The 25,303-nt window shown below is 36.6% G+C and overlaps 1 protein-coding gene across 1 annotated transcript; it reads right to left on the reverse strand.

Annotated features, from left to right (window-relative positions):
• Positions 1 to 1,011: 1,011 nt before the first annotated feature.
• On the reverse strand, positions 1,012 to 2,721 carry LOC102590815 ((S)-N-methylcoclaurine 3'-hydroxylase isozyme 1-like). The gene is made up of 2 exons (XM_015304282.1): positions 1,807 to 2,721; positions 1,012 to 1,680 (listed from the first exon to the last, which is right to left on the reverse strand). The coding sequence occupies exons 1-2, from the start codon at positions 2,692 to 2,694 to the stop codon at positions 1,069 to 1,071; spliced, it is 1,500 nt and encodes a 499-aa protein (XP_015159768.1). The 5' UTR covers positions 2,695 to 2,721; the 3' UTR covers positions 1,012 to 1,068.
• Between the last annotated feature and the right edge of the window lie 22,582 nt (positions 2,722 to 25,303).

The following is a 25,303-nucleotide window of genomic DNA, read 5'->3' on the forward strand; positions in this document are numbered from 1 at the left end:
TAACTTCTTTTTATTTTTAGTTTAACTCATTCAAAATATATTTTGGATTTTACCGCTTAAATAATTAATTAATATTAATTTAATTTAGTAAATAGTTACTCAACTAGTCATATTGATACAATATCAGATTTTAAAATCCTATTTACTTGTACTATCGTGTGCGTTTGGATGTGATACATATATTTCCATAGATATATTAATCTCTCCGTTTTTTTTTATATGTCACCTTTTCAGATTGTCTTTGCATTAAGAAATTAAGTAACTTTACCCTTCTACCCTTATTTAATGTTTTCTTAAGTCAACTTTTCAATAAATGATGAATATGCTAGTTTTCAAAAATTAAAATGCATTTGGATGACTATTTGAATTTTTGAGTTTATTTTCAAAATCAGAATTTATAGAATAGTGAATGGAGAGAGTAATTAATCAATGTATGAAGTACTTCAATAAATATTAATTACTTATTAGTTTTTCTAGGTTGGTCAAAATATATATTTTCAAGACTAATTAACTACTCTAATCAAAGGGTATAATAGGAAGAATATCACAATTTATGCATTGATTTTATGAAATGACAAGTATTATGGTCCAACTATTTATAGAAAGAAATAACAAATAAAAAAGAACGGAGTGAGTAGCAATTAACATTAATGTTGGCCGTCTTCGAAGGAAACACTATGCCTCAAGGTGTACATGCTTACTTGACCGTCGATTGATTTTCGTTGTTTATGAATATATAATTAAGTTTCATAGTCCTAAAGTCGTGTATAAAGTTATACTCCCCCGTCTCAATTTAATTGTTCCACTTTAATTTTTGATCTGTCCCAAAAAGAGCGCTTTTCTATATTTAGTAAGTTCTTTTTTTGTTTCTTAAATTTTGTGTTCAGTCAAATTAAGACACTTAAATTGAAACAGATAGAATACGTCAAATGTCTCATGCTTCAATAAACGAACATTGAAGTTTCATGCAAAAATTTCTTGAACCAACACAAGAGTAATATTTATAGGTGCAAGAAGGTTGATTATTGTGGTACAATTTATAAAGGTAATTATGGGAGTTTTTACAGATCATTTCCTCAATTTAGGAATGACAAGAATTGGATCTTTCTTAGAAATTATGAGATCCAAGATCTCATCCATGTCAATCTGATCCGGATTCATATCATTTGGCAGAAACCAATCGAACTTATGGACCAAAGAAGCAACAACTAAAGGAACAAACCTCGAAGCCAGAGGTTCTCCAGCACACATTCTTCTTCCCGAACCAAATGGAATATACTCAAAATCTCGCCCTTTATAGTCCATCTTAGAGTTCATAAATCTTTCGGGTTTGAAGCTTGAAGGATCATCCCAAACCTTTGGATCCCTCGCAATTGCCCACATATTGACCATCACTTGTGTGTCTTTCGGAATTCTGTAGCCCATGACTTCACATGTTTCCACAGCGCGATGAGGGAGTAGCAACGGGCCAGGAGGATGCAACCTTAATGTCTCTTTCAGACAAGCATCCAAGTATGGCATGTTCGTCAAGTCAGATTCCCTTATTATAACGTCTTTATCTCCTACTACGTTTGCAATTTCATCGCGGAGTTTTGTTAAGCATTGATGATTTTTCAAGAGCTCCACAAGCATCCATTCACTTGTAACAATTGTGGTTTCTGTCCCGGCTCCAAATAATTCCTATAAAAAGGAAATGAAAACAATACTACTTGATTGACCTTTGTACGTACAGTTACTGAAAATATTTTTCAAAAGTTTTAACTAACTGAAGATGAAAAAATTGGAAACATATCGAAGATGACGTACCATAAGCAATGCATTGATATGTTTATCAGTGAAACCATTTTTAACCAAAGCATCAACAAAATCTACAGCATCCATAGAAGTTTGACTCTCTCTTTTTCTTCTCTCCTGAACGACGCCAGCCCAAACAACAGACGTTTTATTGAACAAATCCATGATTTTCTTGTATGTTCTCTGGAAATTCATACTGCAAATTGCACCCAAAACAGGAAACATATCAGCTAACTCTTGAGTTGCACCTGTCTCCGTGAATTCACGCAGGTACTTCATCATTTCTTCACCCACTCCCCTGCCTTCAAAATCAATTAAATCCATCGAAAGAAGCAAATTGCCCAATATATTTAAAACCGTCACAAAAATTACTTCCCTGATCTGAATCACTTGGTTTAATTGTATTTCCTCCAAATATCGTATCATTTCCATGACTTTTTTCTCTCTCGTACTAACCTGAGACTCCAGAGCTTTCGTAGAAAACAGGGCTCCCCTGTATATAGTTCGTACCTTTTTCCAATTATCATCACACTCTTCTAGAAAAGCAGTTGACAAGTTATGGACTATTGATCCCTTGATTCGAACAACACGAGAAACATAACGACCAGAAAGAACGCGATCATGTGTTTTGAGAACCTCAGCAGCAGCAGCAGGGGATGAGGCGACAACTATGAGTCGCGTACCGAACCTTATGGACATAAAATCAGGGCCATGAACTTGAGCTAGCTTTGCTAGAGAAGCATGAGGACGTGTTTTACCAATTTGTAAAAGGTTCCCAATCAATGGCCATGGAAATGGACCCGGAGGAAGTGGTAATTTCTTTCGTGATGAATAAATGTATTTCAATGTGATTATAAGGACTAAAAGAAGTAGAATCGACGTAAATAAGTAATTGATCATCTCTCTATTAATTGATTTATAGGCTGCTAAATTTTTGTACCTGGAGTTGTAATGAGCTTGGATACATAAAGGGTGTGGCTTTCTTCTTTTTGTAAATATACATACTCCCTCCGTTTAAAAAAGAATGTCCTAGTTTGACTTGAAACGGAGTTTAAGAAAAGAAAAAAAACTTTTTAATCTTGTGGTTCTAAATTAAAATTATGTCAAATATGCATCAAAATGTCCTTTAATTTTATGGCCTTAAACATGCCACATGAAAAGTTGAAGTTAAAATGTTGTAAAAAAAAAAGGGGTCATTCTTTTTAAACAGATTAAAAAGGAAATTAGGTCATTCTTTTTAAAACGGATGGAGTATTAAGTTATTGGTACATGTCCCATGCGTTCATGCTATACTTAATTCTTATCAAAACATCGCGGAAATATTTCACGTATGAAAATTTAAAATTGTTCCTTTCTAAAAAAAATCTGGTTGTGAAAGATGGAATTTTAGTCAACTTGGTTCGTTGGCTTATAAATTTATTATTATAGGAAGCTCATGATCCACACATATTCTTAATTATAATTTGGAGAATAGGATGCCCACTCTTCAAATAAAGACTTTTTATTAAAACAATAATTAAGTAATGCACCAGAAATCATGTAGTATCTGCCACTTACTATACATTATATATTTATTAATTAATTGAAGGTTTTTTTTCGTTACTGAAGTTTTCCTTGATAGAGAGACCTTTGATGAAATGTTATACTCATATTATATTTAGCACATCCAACATTATCATGTTGTACTAAAGACGCGTTGAATTTAAAAGATTAATTCATGTAATGGTTTTGCTTTGAGAGTGAATTTATTAAGTAGTTATGAATTTGTTCATGAATCACGGTAAAGAAAGTAGTGAGGAAATAAGGTCTCTTGACCACTTACAAATTGAATTTTAAGAAAAAGTCTTTTCACAGTTCTTAGGTGTAAAGATGACACAAAACTTAAAAAAATTTGTAAGTGATCTACAAAATCAATTCAAATGACAAAAGTGAACGCTTTTGGTATCGGTCAAATATTTAACAAATTTTCAATTATTTATCCTCTGTGACCACTACAACTTTATCAACAACAATTGGCGTCTTAGCCAGAACATCATCATATATACATTGTCCTTAGCTAGTGAGATTTGAATACATAAGCATTGACTTATTTGAGGTGTCTGAAATCATTAGGCTATAACAACTTATTGTATCAAGGGTGTCTAAAATATGTTATTTAATCACTTTATATATCATTTTATTTGCATATATGATATTTTTTTCCCGACAAAGGATCCAATTGGACACGACAACCACATAGCTCTACCCCTGATGTGCGTTACCTTTCGGAATCACAACTGCATTGCTATGAAGAGGTTCTTTTTCTTTGAATTCTGATTGTTAATTGTAGTTTTGATGATCTGACAAATCCAGGGACCTTGTAAAGGGACCTGATCTCGGGCGCAAATATACACACAACTGCCAGCCTAGAAAAAGTACAATTGGTTGGTGCATAGTCTCCAACAGTGGCAGAAACCTCAGCCAATGGCATGGCTTCAAAGGTTGTGACTATTCTTCATATAGATTATGTCCAATAGTCATAACCTTAGTTTTTGCAACTTGAAAACTCTCAAGAACTCTTGCAAAGGCTACTACAAAAGTGAAGATTCATTCTCAAGATCAACTCGAACCATATAGAGCTACAAGCTTAGTTGTCTTAGGATTATATCTTCTATACGTACACTGTAAATCTGTTCCTACATCTATTAAGGATTCAAATAGTTGTTTTGTGAAAAAGTCTAAATTAGTTGAGTTTAACTGATTTAGTGGGCAACCTGCGTGTTGCTTAGTCAAATTCTAAGTTGTCTAGTAGTGATAGCTTAGTGGGCAGAGTGACATCTGCTTAGGCTCTTCAAGTAATAGAGTTATTACTTGGTGGTGAGATTAATAGCTTTTTCTCACGTGGTTGTAATTGTTGTTCACTTTTGCTTAAAGAAGACTAGTGAAAACAGTTGGAAACCCTGTGTGACAGTCGTAGTTTTACTCCCTTGAGCAAGGAGGTTTCCACATAAACTGCTTGTGTTGTGTTATTATTGTTATTTACTTTTCATTGTCATTCTGGTTTGGTCAAGGGACCTGGTCCGTTGACAGATAGAGGACGCACCCATTCTATCAATTGGTACCAGAGCAGGTACTCTCTAGCTGGTTAACACCAAGAGAGATATTTTCGCAAAAGAATGGTTGCTCCACTGAACCTCGAAGAAGGACAATCTTCAATATGACCTCCTCGTTTTAATGGTCAGTTTTACAGTTGGTGGAAAACAAGGATGCACGACTATCTTATGGCTGAGGACAGCGAGTTATGGGACATAGTGCTGGATGGACCTTTCATTCCAACCGTGGAAATGAAAGATGGTGAAATCACGAAAGTTGTTCCAAAGACTCGCCAACAGTACAACGAGGTGGACAGAAAGAAGATCGAGAAAAGCTACCGAGCTAAGAAGTTGTTAGTGTGTGGAATAGGTGCCGAAGAGTACAACCGCATCTCCGCATGTGAATCGGCAAAGGAAATCTAGGACAGTCTAAGAACAGCTCACGAAGGGACAGAGCAGGTGAAGGAGTCGAATGTGGATATGCTGACTACCCAATACGAGAACTTCACAATGAAGGAGGGTGAAAGCATTCATGACATGCATAAAAGGTTTTCATCTATAACCAACGAGCTGCGAAGCTTGGGAGAACTCTTTAGCTCTAGTAAGCAGATCAGGAAGATTCTTCGAATTCTTCCCAAGTCTTGGGCAAGCAAAGTAGATGCTATAACTGAAGCAAAGGACTTGAAGGTTCTGACGATGGATGCTCTCATTGGAAATCTCAAAACTCATGAAATGAACAAAAATCAGGACACCTTAAAAAAGGAAGCTAAGAAAGACAAGTCTCTAGTTCTCAAAATCAAGTCTGGAGATGACTCTAGTGAAGAGGATGACATGGCGTATCTCACTAAGAGATTCAAAAAATTGTGAGAAAACATGGAGGGTTCAAGAGAAGAGGGAATCTCTCTTGTGCTGCAACTACCAGTGATCTTTGTCACAATTGTGGAAAGGCGGGGCACTTCATACGAGATTGCCCGATACTCAAAGCTGGAAAAAAAGAGTATCAAAGACCCAGAGGTGAAAAAGATAAGAAAAAGGACCTGGTACTTGAGAAAAATGCAAGAAAAGCTGTAGCTGACTACGTTGTGAAGAAGGCTCTTGCTATCTGGGGAGATTCTTCAAGTGAGTCAGAAGAATCAAAATGTCCTGATGATGCATCTATGCTGGTTGTTCAAGATGAGACCAACATATTTAATGGCATATTTGCTCTCATGGCGAAATCAGATGACGAAGAAGATGATGAAAAGGTAACTCTCCTTGATCTTAAACAAAACTTGAGTGAAGAAAAAACTGTGTTGACTGTACACACTTCAGTTATTGAGGAACAAGTAATGGTTCTAGAATATGAAAACTTAGAACTCAAGGAACAATTGAGTCTAATGATTGAGAAATCTGAAAAAAGAAAAGGGGATGCTACTAGCTTGCAAGTAGAGCTGGAAGCTAGTCTGAATGCGGCTGAAACCAGACTTGCTCTAGCATTGGAAAGAAATGATCAGATGGAAAGGGACTTGGTCAATCTTAAAGAAGAATTTCAAACTTCTCTAACATGGACCAGTTCCACCAATCTATTTTCCAAAATCACCGGTCAAAGCAACTATAACAGAAAGGGATTAGGTAGCCTGAACATCACCTCTCCTTATAATCCCCACAGTAAATATGTATCTGTGTCGGATAATTTATTATGTCTTCATTGTGGTCGAAATGGCCATTTGAAAAGGGACTGTCCTGCCTGGAAGGTCTCTCAAGAAAAGTTTTTAGTCTATTCTAGATAGAAGACAACTCCAAGAAGAGGACATGGTCCTATTCTTAAATCCTTGAACAAGAAAAAAGCAAACCTGCCTCACTGGGCAAGAAACATTCTAATTACGCCCTTGTCAGCTTACTGGGAACTCAGATTGAAGTGGGTTCCCAAATCTAATAATTGATTTGTGTTGCAGGAGGTGAAGGAAGTAGCAGTCAGTGCTGGTTCATGGACAGCGGATGCTCGAAGCACATGACTAGGAGTGCCAAAAAATTCCTTTCACTCAAGGCAGTTCAAGGTGGAGGTGTCTCTTTTGGCGATGGAAAGAAGGGATACATCATTGGAGTTGGCAGAGTTGGAAAGTCACTTGAAGACTCAATTGAAAATGTTTACTATGTGAGTGGGTTAAACTACAGTCTTCTCAGCGTCTTCCAGATTTGTGACAAGGGAAACAAAGTCAGGTTTTCTTCAGACAAATGCATTGTCACCAGCCTGACTAACAAAAAGGTGATACTGATGGCCAGAAAATGGAAAAACATGAATGTGGTAGATTTGGAAACAACTCATGGAGACGATCTGACATGCCTTAGTGCTCAAAGTGAAAATGTCGTTCTATGGCATAGGAGGCTAGGTCATGTGAGCTCGTCTCTATTGAACAAGCTTGTATCTAGGGACCTGGTACGTGGTTTGCCAAAATTGAAATTCAGTGACGTCAAAGTGTGTAACACATGTGCCAAAGGGAAACATACCAGATCCTCATTCAAACCAAAGAAGCAAGTAAGCTCTTCAAGGGTTCTTGAGTTGCTACACATGGATTTGTGCGGGCCTGTGAAAATCCAAAGTTGAAACGGGGAGAAGTATATCCTAGTGATAGTGGATGACTACTCAAGATTCACGTGGACTATGTTTCTCAAGTCAAAATCTGAGACAACTGATGTGCTGATGATATTTTTCAAGATGATCCAAACCAAGCTCAATTGCTTAATTGTGGGGATCAGGTCCGACCATGGAACCGAGTTTGAAAATGTGAAGCTTGATACCTTTTGTGCAGAAAGTGGTATTAATCATAACTTCTCAGCTCCCAGAACACCTCAACAAAATGGTGTGGTGGAAAGGAAGAATAGAACTCTGGTAAATATTACTAGAACAATGCTCATCGAGTCTAATCTTCCTCAAAACTTTTGGGCTGAAGCTGCCAACACTGCGTATTATGTGACTAACAGATGCTTGATCAGGTCTCTCCTGAACAAAACTCCGTATGAACTACTCAACAACAAGAAACCCAAGCTCAATTTTCTAAAGACCTTTGAGTGAAAGTGCTTTGTGCTTAACAACGGCAAGGATGATCTGGGAAAGTTTGATCCTAGAAGTGATAAATATGTCTTTGTGGGATATTCATCTTCAAGCAAAGCTTATAGAGTCTTCTACAAAAGAACACTATGTATTGAGAAAAGTGTTCATGTGATTTTCGATGAAAGTGGTGATTTAAAAAACCTGGAGATGAAGGACGATGATGATCTTATTGAGCTTTTCAAAGTCCAGAATATTGAAGCTAACAGGCCTGTAGCTAAAGGGAGCCTAGAGTCTGATAGTGCTGATCCTAGTCTAGCTAAGAAGATGAAGAAGGATGACCATCCTACTATGGGACCTGGTCCGTCTCATGATGCAAGTCAAGAGGAAACTCATCATCTTGAGAATGACGATTCTGAAGATGAAGAAGAACAGACGGTTCAAACCCAACCCTTGGCCTCTAAACCAGGGTGGAAGCACAGTTCATCTCACCCCCTTGAGAATCTCATTTCCCCTCTGAATTCTGGAATGCAAACCAGGTCAAAGACAAGAAATCTGGTTGCATTTTCAACCTTCATCTCTACCATTGAGCTTAAAAATGTGAAGGAAGCCTTGAAAGATGCTGACTGGGTTAATTCAATGCAAGATGAACTACATCAGTTTGAGCAGAGCAATGTATGGTACCTGGTCCCAAGACCTGCTGATAGAACCATCATAGGGACCACGTGGGTGTTGAGAAATAAGCTTGATGAAAATGGGCTTATCACTAGGAACAAGTTTAGACTGGTTGTTCAAGGCTATAATCAGGAAGAAGGCATAGACTATGACAAGACTCTTGCCCCTGTTGCTCGAATGGAAGCTATTAGAATCCTCATAACGTTTGCAGCCTTCAAGGGTTTCAAGCTCTTCCAGATGAATGTCAAAAGTGCTTTCTTGAATGGAGATCTAAAGGACGAAGTATATGTAAAACAACCACCTGGATTTGAGGATACTGACTTCCCAAATCATGTGTTCAAACTCAACAAGGCCCTGTACGGACTGAAACAGGCACCCAGAGCCTGGTATGAAAGGTTGTCCAAATTCCTGCTGAAAAATGGTTTCAAGAGGGGCAAGATAGACAACACCTTGTTTTTAATGAAAAAGGAACAATAATTGCTCATCATTCAAGTGTATGCGGATGACATCATTTTCGGAGCCACCTTTGAATGTCTGTGTGAAGAATTTGCGACTTTAATGGGGAATGAATTCGAGATGAGTAAGATGGGGGGAGCTGAATTTTTTCTTAGGCCTACAGATCAAGCAAACCTCAAGTGGGACTTCAATTTGTCAAGAGAAGTACACAAAGGAGTTGTTGAAGAAGTTTCACATGGTAGACTCGAAGCCTATTGATACCCCCATGGGTATAAACTCTAAAATAGGAACAGATGAGACTGATCCACTAGTGAATCAAACCATGTACAGAGGGATTATTGGTTCTCTATTGTATCTAACAGCTAGTAGACCTGGCATTGTCTTCAGTGTAGGAATGTGTGCACGATTCCAAGCATGTCCCAGGGAATTACATCTGAAGGCGGACAATCGGATTCTGAGGTATCTAAAGAAGACAGGGGACCTGGTCTTGTTCTATCCGGCAGGTGATTCCTTTGAACTAGTAGGGTATGTAGATGCTGACTTTGCAGGATATCAGGTTGACAGGAAGAGAACTTCTGGGATGGCTCATTTTCTTGGATCCTCACTCATCTCTTGGGGAACTAAGAACAAAATTCAGTAGCTCTTTCTACTGCGAAGGTTGAATATGTGGCAGCTGCATCGTGTTGTGCTCAACTCCTATGGATCAAGCAACAACTAGAGGATTTTGGAGTTCATATTCACACCATTCCTCTCATGTGTGACAATACCAGTGCAGTCAACATGGGAAAATATCCAGCTCAACACAAAAAAAAAAAACACATTGAGAGTAACAGGTTGAAGCTGAGAGACAATGTTGAAAAGGGGAACATTATCATGCAGTATTGCAGAACGGAAGATCAAGTTTCAAATATCTTCACCAAGGCTCTCAACAAGGATCAATTTGAGAGTAACAGGTTGAAGCTGGGAATGATAAATAAGCACTGACCTAATCCCATCCAATCCTTGTTTTGGCTATGATCTGGAGGGCAGGTATCCTCATTACTTGTAATGTATTGTTTAAGTGAGATCAACCATGTACCTACTGCAGGTATACAATCATGAAAAAATCACTACAGCGAAGAATGGTCAGAACCATTCAGAAATCAAATCTCATTTGCAGTTGAGGACCTGGTCCCTCTCAAGGTTAGTACTCTCTACATTTCTTTTAAACTATTTGAACGAGAACCGTTGAGATCTCCACGTGTCTCCATCGGCCCTTCTGACCGTTGTCCCATCGCTTTAAGTCCAAGCGACACATCTACTCAGGGACATGACACTGTTTCAAATTCTTTTTATAAAACCTTTCTTCACTCCATCTCTCCACATTTCAAATCTCTCTTTTTCTAAAGCTTTTCAAAACCTTTATTTCTCTTTCTCTCTCACTTTCTCTCTATCACTCTTCATCTCTCTCTCTCTCAAACAAAATGTCTCAATCCCCATCCTCCACAAAGAAAATGCTAGACTCACTAAATGAAATAGACCTAGTGGCATTTTACACATCTTTCGATGCTCCGTCTCCTTCCAAAATGTTGACCATCTCTCCGGTCAACATTGGTGAAACTAGTCCTCTTAACACCCAGTCTCTGTTAGACCTCAATAATGAACCTGGTCCTTGTTCTGCCATGCTGTCCAACCTCTTATTTGAGGGAGACCTTCCCAAGAATAAATCGTCTGAGTCAAATCTTCTTGCAGCCAGTGAGAGCCTAGTCGTCGAGAGTCTAACCCAGATGAGGGGATGGTTACTAAGTGAAGAAGGAGAACAGTTTGTGGACGATCTGCTTGGGGGTTCTCAACCAGTGTTTGACCAAACTCCTGAGTTTTGTGTCTATCCTTCGTCCGATTCCACTGACACTGACGAGAATAATCGCCCCCTCCGATGGATTGTTCAAAATAAAATGGTCCTTATCTCCACAAAAGGAAAAGAGAAGGTCACTGAGGAGACACTAAAAAAAAGGCCTTTTACTAGATCTAATTCAATAAAACTGATCGGTGATGCTATGAAATCTACTGCAACAACGACTGCAGAAAGGCGCAAAGAAAGAAAATTGGGTAATGTACTTTTTGAGATACCTGATACTGATGTAGTAGATGTTTCTATTGACGGTTCTGAGAACGAAGGTGTAGGGGATGATGATGAAGAGAAAAGGGAAAAACATGTAAAGGAGCCTAGTGAGGGAAAAAGTCAGGAAGGGAAAGTCTAAAACATCTGTCGCAAAGAGGGTTGTGTCCAAAAAGGGGAAGAACAAGAGGAAGAGAGAAACCTCTCCTGTCATCAAACCAGCATCTGGAACAGGACCTGGTCCCATGGGAAGTAATGATGATCACAGAGGAAGCAAACAGTCAATTGTCAACAATCTACGTCTCTAGAAGGTTCTGGGAGATCGAGTGTTTGACCCGGACATCATCACCAAGCAAAGGATATATTCTCTGTATGATCTTGTGGAAATCCAGTCGTGGACTCACTTGTTCATGACCAAATCACCCATTTTACATGAGGAAAAGGTACGAGAGTTCTACTATAACATTGAATTTGAAGAGGATGGTAGCATAAACACCAGGGTAGGGGACACAAGTTTGTATCTGACTGAGGACTTGTGGGGTAAATACTGGAGGCACCGAGAGAAGGGACTAGGTCAGTCGTTGGAAAAACTTGCACTGTGGAGTTTGTCAAAGAATGCTCTAAAATCCCTAACACCCGACGTGCTGGGATTCAAAAGAAACTCATGAAAGGAGAGTACCAGCTGTTGTTTGAATTTGTCAACAAGGTATTTCTTCCTTGAACAGAAAAATGAACTGTCTCCTCTGCATCTAATCTGTTCATCATGGAGTCCCTTTGTAAGTTTGATCCCATAGATCTTCCAGCCCTCATGCTAGAACACATGTACAAGACTGTGGTTGAACACAAAGGGAAACATGGCATGGGATATGTCTACTTTTTGACCAAGGTGTTTCGTTATCTAAACATACCAGTGGGAGAAGGTAAAATTGGAATTGCTAAACAATCATTCACCCTCAGTACGCTGGTGGAATGTGAGTGTATAGAAGGAAAGGGAAATCCACTGAGCAAGGTCTCTCAGTTGCTAATGGAGCAGGATCAGTTGAAACATAAATTGGAAGAGATGATTGTGCGTGTGAGCAACAAAGAAGCTAAAATTGCTCTACTAAAAGCGGAGTTGCATAAAGCGCAGACTGAGGGACCTGGTACTGCAGAAGTTAGAGAGCTGAGAAAATAGAACGGGGATATGCTTGTCAAAATTACTGCTCTTCAAGAGAAAGCGATCAAGGACAATGATGAAGCAAATACTAGACTCACTTTTATCATCAAGTCCCTCTCCCATCAGCTTCCTTCCTCACAGTCCTCTCCGTCATTTCCTGTGTTTTGTTTTTGTGTGGACAATATCCGAGGTTCTCAATTTCAGTTTAAATCTAATGTATTGAATGCTGGTTTTTGTGCAATGGAATTAATACCTATTTTATTGTGACTAATTTCTATCTCTTCCTATTTTTAGAATCATGTTGTTGTTGCCTTTGGCTATGATCTTGCTTAACACACTTACTTGTTTTGTTGGTTTACTGCACTTCTCATTTTATGATGCCAAAAGGGGGAAATCATTGGGGTGCTCAAGGGTGCTTAGGTTACTGGCCGATTGACGGGGAATGAAGAAAATGAATAGAATAAGGTGTTGTTGACAGAGAGAAGAAATTACAGGTACTGTGTGTATAGTTTGTCATCATCACAAAGGGGGAAAATGTTAGTTGTAGTTTTAATGATTTGACAAACCCAGGGACCTTGTAAAGGGACCTGATCTCGGGCGCAAATATGCACACAACTGCCAGCCTGGAAAAAGTACAATTGGTTGGTGCATAGTCTCCAACAGTGGCAGAAGCCTCAGCCAATGGCATGGCTTCAAAGGTTGTGACTATTCTTCATATAGATTATGTCCAATAGTCATAACCTTAGTTTTTGCAACTTGAAAACTCTCAAGAACTCTTGCAAAGGCTACTACAAAAGTGAAGATTCATTCTCAAGATCAACTCGAACCATATAGAGCTACAAGCTTAGTTGTCTTAGGATTATATCTTCTATACGTACACTGTAAATTTGTTCCTACATCTATAAAGGATTCAGATAGTTGTTTTGTGAAAAAGTCTAAATTAGTTGAGTTTAACTGATTTAGTGGGCAACCTGCGTGTTGCTTAGTCAAATTCTAAGTTGTCTAGTAGTGATAGCTTAGTGGGCAGAGTGACATCTGCTTAGGCTCTTCAAGTAATAGAGTTATTACTTGGTGGTGAGATTAATAGCTTTTTCTCACGTTGGTTGTAATTGTTGTTCACTTTTGCTTAAGGAAGACTAGTGAAAACAGTTGGAAACCCTGTGTGACAGGTCGTGGTTTTACTTCCTTGAGCAAGGATGTTTCCACGTAAACTGCTTGTGTTGTGTTATTATTGTTATTTAATTTTCATTGTCATTCTGGTTTGGTCAAGGGACCTGGTCCGTTGACATATAGAGGATAGCTTAGTGTGCAGAGTGACATCTGCTTAGGCTCTTCAAGTAATAGAGTTATTACTTGGTGGTGAGATTAATAGTTTTTTCTCACGTTGGTTGTAATTGTTGTTCACTTTTGCTTAAGGAAAACTAGTGAAAATAGTTGGAAACCCTGTGTGACAGGTCGTAGTTTTACTCCTTTGAGCAAGGAGGTTTCCACGTAAACTGCTTGTGTTGTGTTATTATTGTTATTTACTTTTCATTGTCATTTTGGTTTGGTCAAGGGACATGGTCTGTTGACAGATAGAGGACGCACCCATTCTATTATTGATCCCTAGACATTAAGTACCATTATTATTTAGTAATCAACTAGTTGATTGCCTAACAGTTAGAATGAAGCACTTGTAATAAACCCCTAACTATCGACGTCAAAAAGAAAAGATGATGGGAACCGCCATGAACTCCGATGGAGAATCACTGAATCCCCCTGTTCCTCCGGATACAGAAGGCACAAAAGATATTCCGTGCAATCATGCTATGGAGGAAAACACACTGACAAATACAAGAAAGGCAGTGTCTTTTAAGGACATTCTTACAGCACCATACTCCAAGATAAGAGAAAAAACAACAAACGCAATATGAGGATCAAGAAGTCGATACGATTATGGAGGAACATACAAGCTCGAATCAAAATATCGACGAATAAGAAGGGATCTATCTCATAGAAACAGAAAAACAGAGAATATACAAGCCATGGACATACTCTATTATAATAAAGATTATCGAACGAAAAATAAATCACCAATATCTGAAAAAGAAATTAAGTACTATGTGGAGAGTCTCTGAAGAAATCGTACTTATAGATCTGGGTTATGACTACTACATAGTGAAATTTTTCAAAGAAGAAAATCTACAAAAAACCTTACAGCAAGGACCGTGGTTTGTAAATGGTTTTATTCTATCAATCAAGTGATGGAATCCAAACTTTGTTGCATCAGAAGCTAAGGAAACAAAGTCAGCAATCTGGATTAGGCTACCAGAATTACCTACTGAATTCTATGACCACTCCATACTAGCACGAATAGGGAAAAAACTTGGGAAGCTGGTTAAGACGGACGTATGCACCTCGGAAGCACTCCGATGAAGATATGCTAGAATATGTGTGGAGGTGCCTATTGGCGTTCCAATACGGAAATATATATGCATTGGGCACCATAAACAGCCTCTTCATTACGAAGGATCGAACATATTATGCTCTGGATGTGGTGTTCTTGCGCACACAAACCAAATTTTCCCCAAAAATATAACCAATACGATAAGCCCCGTTAACAGGGAAGAGGACAATGCGGCAAGGAAAAAACCACAAGAACAAGGGAGAGATTTAACAAGCAATGAGGAGGCATGGCAACTGGTTTCCTTCACAAAAAGGAACAAGCAATACACCAAAATAAGACAGGACTCAAGGTCAGAGCAATCAGGTGCAGAACGAAGAGGGGACCATCAATATAGGGAACGAAGACACAACCGAATATTAGACGCCACATCGGATATGATTCAAAAACGTAATAAAAAATCAGTCGACGCAGGTATTCATGTCAAATTACTTCATACTGAATCAGGTAAGTACCTCGAATCTAAGATTCTACAATACAAAAAAACAACTAAATCAAACAATCTTAACACAAATGAATCCTTCCAAAGAGCCCAAAATCAACCAATATAGAGCACTCAAATCACTAACCGAAATATGTCAAACCCAATTAATGCAGATGTCACTTCGAGCGACGTCACTCATCATACCAACAAATCAATACCAGAGGAAGTTGAAAAGTCGGCCACTGTTTACGATACCCCTAGTACGACCCCTAACTTGACCCCTACAACAGCTATACAAGATACACCTCCATATCCCTTGGAAGTGGATACAATGGACACATCAGCCATAAATTTAATACCCACATATTCCAAAATAGGCCTTTTAGGGCCTACAACATCTAATGAGGATCACTTATCCCCTAATAGTGCCTTGCTGGCATCATTAAACAACAACCACCAAGGAAATTATAATAAAAACTTTACTAAGAATAACCTACCTACCTCGACCTTTCCAAAAGAAAGCCCACATAACACAAATTTGGAAAGTACATACATTACACTAATATACAACAATAACTCCCCATTATATATTCCTAGTACTAGCCCCCTTACCCAAAGTAGAAAACTCACTACAAATAATATCATTATCCCTATTAGCTCTATCTATATCGATATAACAGACCCTGGAAAATGCCAAGAATTCCACTATCATCTCAAAGGAGAAGGTCTATTCTGAGGAGATCACCATACCCCCAAAACTCCAGGAACACGAGAGCAAATTCTCCAATCATGATCCAACAAATTCCTACTGTATGACTTCCAACTTCCCCCATAACACTGGGAGAACAAACTTTCTATGCAACTCAAGCCCCAGTCCCAAACCAAACTCCACACTCATGGTTGGAAATGAGCTTGTAGGGACAAGCTTTTTCCTTCAGTGCAGTGGTAAAGGGGAGACAAGTAATAGTTCTAGTACAAAATTCGACCTTCCTAGCCCAAGTAGTCTCGGAGGGCTTGAGACTGGCCATGGAAACATACAACAACCACTTATGGTTGTCAACCATTCTCCAACCACCACTAAGCTTCCCATACCCCAGATTCCCTTCTACCACCATCCATTATGGGAAATGCCCCTGTTCAACCCACTCAATGTGACTCAGACTGTGGAAGCACTAATTTTTCCACCATTCTTCTCCCCACACCAGATCCCAGAGATATCGGAATCACTAGTGAATCCGTGGAACTTTCAGGAGACAGCTCAGGTTTACCACATGGGTCACACCAATGCGAGGGAGAACTCTCCCCAAGTTGTTCCAATACATTAGGACCTCCAACTCTCAGGTATTACCTCATCACATCATTCCCCCCTTATCCCCATTAGCGGCGACTAGAGGAGAAAATGTAGAAGTCAAGAAAGTAGAGGAAGCGATAGCACTAATGAGGGAAACGCGAACGGAAATAGGAGTCTTAAAAGAAATAAAAATTATAATATTCAAAGAGAGATTAAAAAAAAAACACATACTCATTTGTCCACCGCATCTATTAAAAAGCTCCATAGACATTAGTGCTATGAGGAACCCAAGAGTAGGGAACTTTGTAGTTATCTTGAACCCATACCTATCAATATCGAATCCCCTAAGAATGGATAGGGAGATGACAGAGAATGCAACAAACCAGACCAACAGATCCATGAATATAATAATCTAGAATTGTAGATGGAGTAACGGAGAAGGAACTTTAGATCACTAATAGACTGGTATAAGCCCCCTTTAGTGGCACTGGTAGAAACAAAAATGCAAGACCACCAACCACTACTAGATAATTTTCCCTATACAAATATGATACAAGTCCCATCAATTGGAAACTCCGGAGGGCTGGCAATTCTTTGGGATGACGCTATTTTTTGAGCTAGAAGAAATATCGACGTCAGGTCAGGAAATTCATGCAATGGTGAAGGTATGTTTGACAAACGACTCTTGGCTTTTTTAGTGTTATTTATGCAAGTACATTTAGAAACTCAAGGAGAATACTATGGAAAAATCTAAAGACAATAAAAGATAACTTCTATGGTAGCTGGATTTTAGGAGGGGATTTTAACGAACTCCTCAGCGTAGCAGAGAAGTGTGGGGGTAGACCAGTACAAAATAATCGTACAAAAGACTTGTGGGAAACTATAAATCACTATGAACTAATTGATATGGGCTTTAAAGGAAGCCGATACACGTGGCTAAACAAACGTTTTAAGAACAAATCACAACTCATATTTGAAAGGCTGGATCGTTTCTTTGCTAACGACAACTGGCTTCATAAATATCCTTATGCCCATGTACAACACCTACCCCGGACCCATTCTAACCACTGCCCCCTCCTCTTATCCTTGTTCCCACCTTCAAATCACAATCGAAAAAGAATATTTAGATTCGAAACCATGTGGACATCACACCCTGATCTCATTGAAATCATCAACGATTCTTGGACAAGTCAAAGTAACATCTTAGATGTTATTCCCACTTTTCAAAAAAAATGTCTCAGAATGGAATCAAGCCACCTTTGGGAATATATTCCACAAAAAAAGAAAACTTATTAAAAGAATCGAAGGAATCCAAAATTCACCAAAGTATGCCCATAACTCATTTTTAAGAAATTTAGAAAATGAACTCATCCAGGAATACAACTACATCCTCCGTATAGAGGAAGAATTTTGGAAACTTAAATCTAGAGTAAACTGGTTGAATGAAGGGAATGCAAACACTAGATTTTTCCATACTACAACACTAAACAGAAGACGTAGGAACAAAATCTTAGGATTACAAACTAAAGAAGGAGAATGGACCTACAACCAAGGGCAAATAGAAATCATAACTCAAGACTTCTTCAAAGAATTATTTAGCTCCAATAAACTATGTTCACAATGGACAAAACCAGAACTTGAATCCTCAGAAAATCATGTAGGCCTCACCTATCTAGAAGTAATCCCAACAAAGGAGGAAGTAAAAAAGACTGTAAATTCCTTCCAACCTTTTAAAGCTCCAGGACCAGACGGATTACACCCCATTTTTTTAAAATCAAAAATACTGGGAAATTGTAGGGAACTCGGTCAACTCTCTATTCCAAGGAGCTTTCATTCAATGGATGATACTAGTAGACATAAATAAAATGCATGTCTGCTTGATCCCAAAAAACAAAAATGCAAACAACCTAAGAGACTTTAGATCAATCAGCTTATGTAATACTACTTACAAAATTATAACAAAGATAATAGCTCAACGCCTTAGACCAGTAATGAATAAGCTAATTGGCCCCTATCAAGCTAGCTTCCTAAAGAATAGACAAGCATCGGACAATGCCATAATAATCCAAGAAATAATAAAACACTTTAGGAAAATGAAGGGGAAAAAAGCAAATCTCATTCTCAAAGTGGATCTCGAAAAAGCTTTCGACAAAATAGAGTGGTCGTTTATCAGGGAAATCTTATTCTACTTTAAATTCCCAATAAATACAATAAACCTAATAATGTCATGTATCTCCACAAGCGAAGTATCTATTCTCCTAAACGGCTCAAAAACTGAATATTTTGAACTATCTAGAGGAATAAGACAGGGAGACCCTATGTCACCCTACCTATTCATTCTATGCTTGGAGGTCCTATCGAGAAAAATAGAGAAGGAGGTCAAGCTGAAACATTGGACCCCTATAAAAATTTCAGCCAAAGGACCAAAAATATCACACCTCTTTTTTGTCGACGACTTGGTCCTAATGAGCAAAGCAAATCAAGGAAATTGCGAAATCATCAAAAGCGTTATGGACACTTTCTGTGACTCCTCAGGCTAGACGATAAATACAAAAAAATCAAAACTTACTTTTTCAAAGAACACTCCAGTTAATCTAAACAAATGGATCGCCAAAACATTAAAAATTAAGAACGGCAATGTATTCGGGAAATACTTGGGGTTCCCAATCACACATAAGAGAACCACGAATCATGACTATCAGTTTATAATAGATAACATGCAATCAAAACTGGCAGGATGGAAAACGAAATTTTTGAACATTGCGGGAAGAACAACTCTAGCAAAAGCTTGCCTAAACAATATACCAACCCACATAATGCAAACCACTAAACTCCCAAATAACATCATAAAAAAAATAGACCAAATCCAACAGAATTTTATCTGGGGTACAACAAGTGAAAAAAGAAAACTCCATATGGTGAAATGGGATATTGTCACATCAGTACAAGATAAAGGGGGGCTGGGAATGCAAAGAGCAAAAACAAGGAACTTAGCTCTCCTAACTAAGTTAGCTTGGAGAGCCTTCAAGAGCCCTGAAGCTTTATGGGCCCAAATACTTATCAAAAAATACACCAAAAAAGGCACACTCAATATCGAAAGCCATGCCATGCCCTCTTATAGCATGACCTGGAAAAATCTAATGATAGGATGGGATATATGTAATAAAGGCATGGAGATAGTGTTAGGAAATGGCAAGACAACATCTTTCTGGTTCGACAAGTGGTTACCAAACGGAAAATCTATAAGGGAACAAATACATGGACCACTAATGGAAGAAGAATACAGACTTCGAGTAGGAGACATATATCATACATTAGGAGGAGGTACCCATCCACTTATCAATCGAACTACCACAACAAATAGTGTTACTAGTACATAGTACCTACATAAATCCTACATCAAATAAATTGGATACAGCTATTTGGAAACCTAACACAAAAGGAATTTTGACTACATCCTCTGCTTATAGGTTCCTACAGGAAAATAATCCTGAAGATCAACAAAACATTAGTAATCCTAGATGGATATGGTCACTCAAATGTCCAAATAAGATTAAATTCTTCCTTTGGCTCTGCCACCACAACAGACTACCAACTAAAAGCTACCTCAAATCTATAGGGATTGATGTCAGTGACCTATGCAATATATGCAAAAAACCAGAAACAATCAAACATATCTTCGTGGAATGCACGAATGTAAGGTAGCTGTGGAGGGAACTGGGGGTAATTTACACCATTAACCAGTTCACAAATAACAAAGGTTCTGACTGGCTAACACTACTAAAAAACCTCTAAATTAACATAAAAAGTCATACAACCTGGAAGAAAGTTTTCCCCTTTTATATATGGAACATATGGCTAACAAGAAACTCAAACTATCATAATAATGAGACAAAAAAATATTTCATCAGAGAAGGCATTGTATCATGCTGTTGAATGCTCTTACAAACAATACACACACGGAAGAAAAAAATATTATCAACTACCTTAAATGGATAGCACCCACCCAGGGCTACAAGCTCAATAGCGATGTATCGTCTATGGGCAGCACAAGACTAGGAGGAACATGTGGAGTTATCAAAAATAGCAAGGGCAACTGGGTTGTGGGATACATGGGAAACCTGTATATGACAAATAACATGAAAGCCGAATTGATAGCTCTATTGCAGGGACTTCAAATAGCACTAGAAAGAGGATTAGTACCATTGGAAGTTAACGTTGATTGCAAGGAAATTATAACCCTCATTCAAGGGGAACACCCCACTTACGAAAATATTCTTTCTGATTGCAGGGATCTACTTCAACGTCTGGGGAACCCCCCAATACACCACGACTTTAGAGAAACAAACCAAGTGGCAGACGCTCTAGCAAAGGAAGGCGCTAAAATGGATCATATCAACTCTTTTTTGTGCATGGAAGTTCCTTCGGTGTTTGTATCAAAGAAACTAGAAGCAGACAAAGAAGGAACTCCATTTGTTAGACTTTCTAAGAAATCTTTTGCAAGTAACTCATGTAATAGTACTAGTAATAGTATGCCCCTTCCCCAGTAGGTGTCCCGTTTTGCCACTTGCTGGTAACAATGTAATGGTGCATATTACGTAATCTATATATATTACTCTGTTTTGAACCAAAAAGAAAAATACCAATTAGAATGAATATTAGATTTGCAGGTTGTGGTGCTTTATTGTCAATCGTTGTTTGAAAAATTTTAGTAATTTTTTTAATCAGTTTGTTTTAAAGCTAGAATACACCTGACACTTCATGCGACTAAATACTTGGTCAATGTTATGGTCAGTTGAGCCTTAGTTAAGTGACTTTGAGGTTATAATTGAAAACTCAATGATTTTCTAAGAGATTTTTTTTTTTAGTTAAGTGACCATCTAAAATATTATCTTTCAATTATCTTCAAGTCATGAGAGAAAAGAAGTTGATATACACAGGCGTATTCAGAATTTCGAGATGTTTGGTGCACTATTATGAAAAGGTGAATCTAATCGATTTGACATTTAAGTTCTTATCATTGATAACAATTAAAATTTTAAATTAATTATAATTCTAAAATTGAAATGTTGAATTAATTAAAGCACCAAAAGTGCTATTAATAACCACTTAGAGAGATGTAACCAAATTTTAGAAAGAAAAATAAACCAAGATAGATATAAAAGTCAAATTTCTTACCTCACTAAGAGGTGCACCCAATCATTAGAATTTTTTACCAAAGTAAGTCATTATTAAAATCAATTCACCAAAATAATACTTTTTTTTGAAATTTTACAAAACTAGTATAAACGTAATTCTCGGTAACGTTTTAGGTTATATTTTATTTTTAAAATATCAATAACAAAAAAACAAAAATATGACAAAGTAAACAAACATAAAACGTTATTGTCAGTAAAGTTTTATAATTTGTTACTCTGAGGCACGTTTTACAGCTAAAATGTGACTCACAATAACGTTTTTTCTGGAATGACTGGAAATTAAAATTCAATCTTGTAAATGCCTCATTCAACTTATAATTCCTTTGTCTCTTCTATTATGATGTAGCCATTATGTTTTTTTAATAGTTGTTTTTCTTACTTATTACATCAATTTTAATTCAATAGCTTCTTTATTGATAGTCTAATATTTAATAATCATAAGAAACCGATTGATCTAATATTTGAAAGGGATGCTATCTTAGGCTAGAAGAAGATCTCTCATATGATTTATTTACAAATTTTGAAATTGAAATGATACAAGACAAGCTCCAATTTGTGCAAAGTCTTCCTCACTTTTTTTTCTTTTGTTTAAGAAAAGTATTGTCTATGTATGAAAAGAGAAAGAAAAGAGAAAATCATATATATTTCAAATGAAGGTATGCACAAAATATATCTATCCATTTTGATAGTGGAAATTTGAATTTGAATAATGAATGAGGCAGGTACAAGATTGAATTTCAATTTTCACCATTTCAGAGAAACGTTACTATGAGTCACGTTTTAGCTGTAAAACGTGCTTCAGAGTAACGAATTATAAAACGTTACTGAGAATATCGTTTTATGTCTGTTTACTCTGTCAGATTTTTGTCTTTTTGTTATTAATTTTAAAAAAATAAAATATAACATAAAACGTTACTGAGAACTATGTTTATACTAGTTTTGTAAAATTTTAAAAAAACGTATTATTTTGGTGAAATGATTTTAATAATGGCTTACTTTGGTAAAAAAAATTCAATCATCATCGCATTATATGATACTTCAAATGTGGGTTGACACATTTATATTTAACAAAAAATTTAAAAAATATAACATTACTATATATAATTTCGAAAGGAAAGCATAGGTTCATGTGAATCCGGTGACCCTTCTGCTTACGCCTCAGGATATCCAAAAAGAGCAGAAAAATGGGTCAGTCTATAAAATTCATGGATACTAGCGGCAGATTGCAGAAAATGGACTCAAAGTCCAGATTTTCTCGATGGAAAAAATATGGGCCGATGGCCCAAGTTTCATTTCTTTGTTTGATTAATATTTCTGTAATCTTGCTTTGCTTTGATTCTAACCAACTCCAATAGTTTAGTTGAATTCCCTTAAAGTAGTCATCTTCCTAATGTGAACATTTTGCCTTAATGAAATCATGCTTATAAATTGTCTTAATTCTCGCGGTCCAATTATGAAAATTTAAATTGGATTTCTTTTCATATAAATTCCTTTTTCATAAACCAAGCAAATGGTTTTTGGACTAAAAGTCTTGTTTGTCTTCAAGTTCAAGTTCGAGCCTGTTTGGCATTATTGCTAAAAATTGCTTACTTTAAGAAGGTTTTTTTTTGGAACCCCAGGGGATGTAAATTGCACTAGGCAAGCCCTATGCGACAGGCTCGACTCAGAAGGCATTGAGGGGGGGATCGATCTCGGATCATCCATGTAGATAACCACCCTCCAAACCAACTGAGTCATCTCGAAGGACAAAAACGTTTTTTATAAATAGCATTTTAGAAAAGTATTTTTTCAAAAAAACAATTTGTGTTTGACAAATTCATTTGAAAAGTGTTTTTGATAAGCAATTTATGTTTGCCTACTTTTTAAAAAAAAAGTGCTTTTATGAGTCAAATTACGAAAAAATGACAATTATCAACGTGCTTTTAATATTAAGATTAATTTATAGAGAAACTATTTTAAACATCTAATACAAAGCCTTCAATTACATTTTAAATTTAATTAATTAAAATGTACATAATTAAATTTTTAAAATCAATATTACACATAGATAAATATTGTTGAAAAATATTGAAAAGAAAACTCTTTTTGTTATAAGTTACCTATTCTCTTGGATTCAATCTTAGCAATTATCCCATTTTTTTGTAATAATACTCTAAATTTAAAATTAAAATAAAATTAAAATAAAATAATACATAAATTAAGAAAATAAAATTTGTTATTTGTTACTTTTTTGGGAAGTAGATCTTTAATTGTTATTTTCTCTCTCTTTTTTTTAATCCTGCAAAAATATTGTTGTTATTTTTATTTCTAATTCTATAAAATAATACGTAAAATGATATGTAATAATATTATAAAAACATAAATAAAATAATAAAATAATTATATAAAAATAAAAAATAAAATTCTTGAATGAAAATTAACCAAACGTATGAGATATGTTAATTAATTAATAAGGGATTTATTGATAAATATGTATATATACAAGGGATATTTTTATCTTAAAAATAATAATTTTCTGCTTCCGCTTTTTATATTTAAAAAAATTGAACTTCTACCCAACAGCAGAAAAACTGCTTCTGCTTCCATTTAAAAGTAGTTTTAATGAGTTGTCAAACACTTAATTTTTTAAAAATAGTGTTTTTTTTCAAAACTAAAAAAACACTTCTGACCTCCCAACAACAATGCCAAACATGCTCTTAACCTCTATCAAAAACATATTCAAGATAGTAGTATCATCATTCACTACAAATATATCCAGATTCATTCTCTAGATATTAATGTGAAATAAATATTTGTGATCATGTTTTCGTAAGATTTTCCAACAATATTTGCCGTGTGTTGTGCAATTCCTAATTTGGTTACCCATCGATCCCGGATTTTACTCTATATATTGTTCAAATACTTCTCCAATTATCATCACATTTCAACATGATTACTACGACCAGTCAGAGGCGGAGCTAGGTAGGAATTCATGGATTCGGACGAACCCACTAGCTTTTTCATAAACTCTATATTTGTATTAGAAAATTATAAAAATTTATGTATATTAACTTGTGAACCCCCAAACAAATTGGTTTAGAACCCCAAACTCCTAATCTTAGGCGGAATAGTAAAATTGCAGTACTGAATAAGTAAGTGATCATCACTATAGATTTTTATGTAGCTTAACTGGATCGATAGGGTTCTAGTTAATCTTTTATTATCAAAGTTGAACGAAAAACTCCATTATATATGTAGATAAGATACATATGTGTAAGGTTTTCATTACTATATGCAGAGTTCGACCCTTCACCTAATGAACAATATGAATTAGGAAATACAAAATCTTTGAAAAATATAAAATAACGTAACATTGACAAAAATATTAGTCTCTAGAAAGCTATTGAAAAAAAAAGATGTGCTTCAAAATGCGTTACTGCAAGATCTGAAATGATACGAATATATCTCTTCTAACACTCACCCTCTTCTAATCATTCTTCATTTTTCTTTCTTTGAATTTAAGTTTCTGGTGAGTACATATATAGGACCCATATTTTCTATGTCAAGTTGGAGTTCGTGTAAAGAGACTACACGGGTGCGGGGATGCGGGGCAAGGTTGAAATATTCTTTTCCTAAATTAGTGCGGGGTGGGGTGGGTTGATAGATGATCAAGTCTTTTCTTTCTACTTG

This window comes from Solanum tuberosum, unplaced genomic scaffold (genome assembly GCF_000226075.1).
Source record: "Solanum tuberosum cultivar DM 1-3 516 R44 unplaced genomic scaffold, SolTub_3.0 scf00019, whole genome shotgun sequence".
In the NCBI taxonomy this organism is placed as follows: domain Eukaryota; kingdom Viridiplantae; phylum Streptophyta; class Magnoliopsida; order Solanales; family Solanaceae; genus Solanum; species Solanum tuberosum.

Coding starts and splice junctions, on each gene's coding strand:
- LOC102590815 (XM_015304282.1), bottom strand. CDS start 2,694: ATGATCAATTACTTATTTACGTCGATTCTACTTCTTTTAGTCCTTATA. Junction 1,681..1,806: donor ATATCAATGCATTGCTTATG/GTACGTCATCTT, acceptor TCCTTTTTATAG/GAATTATTTGGAGCCGGGAC.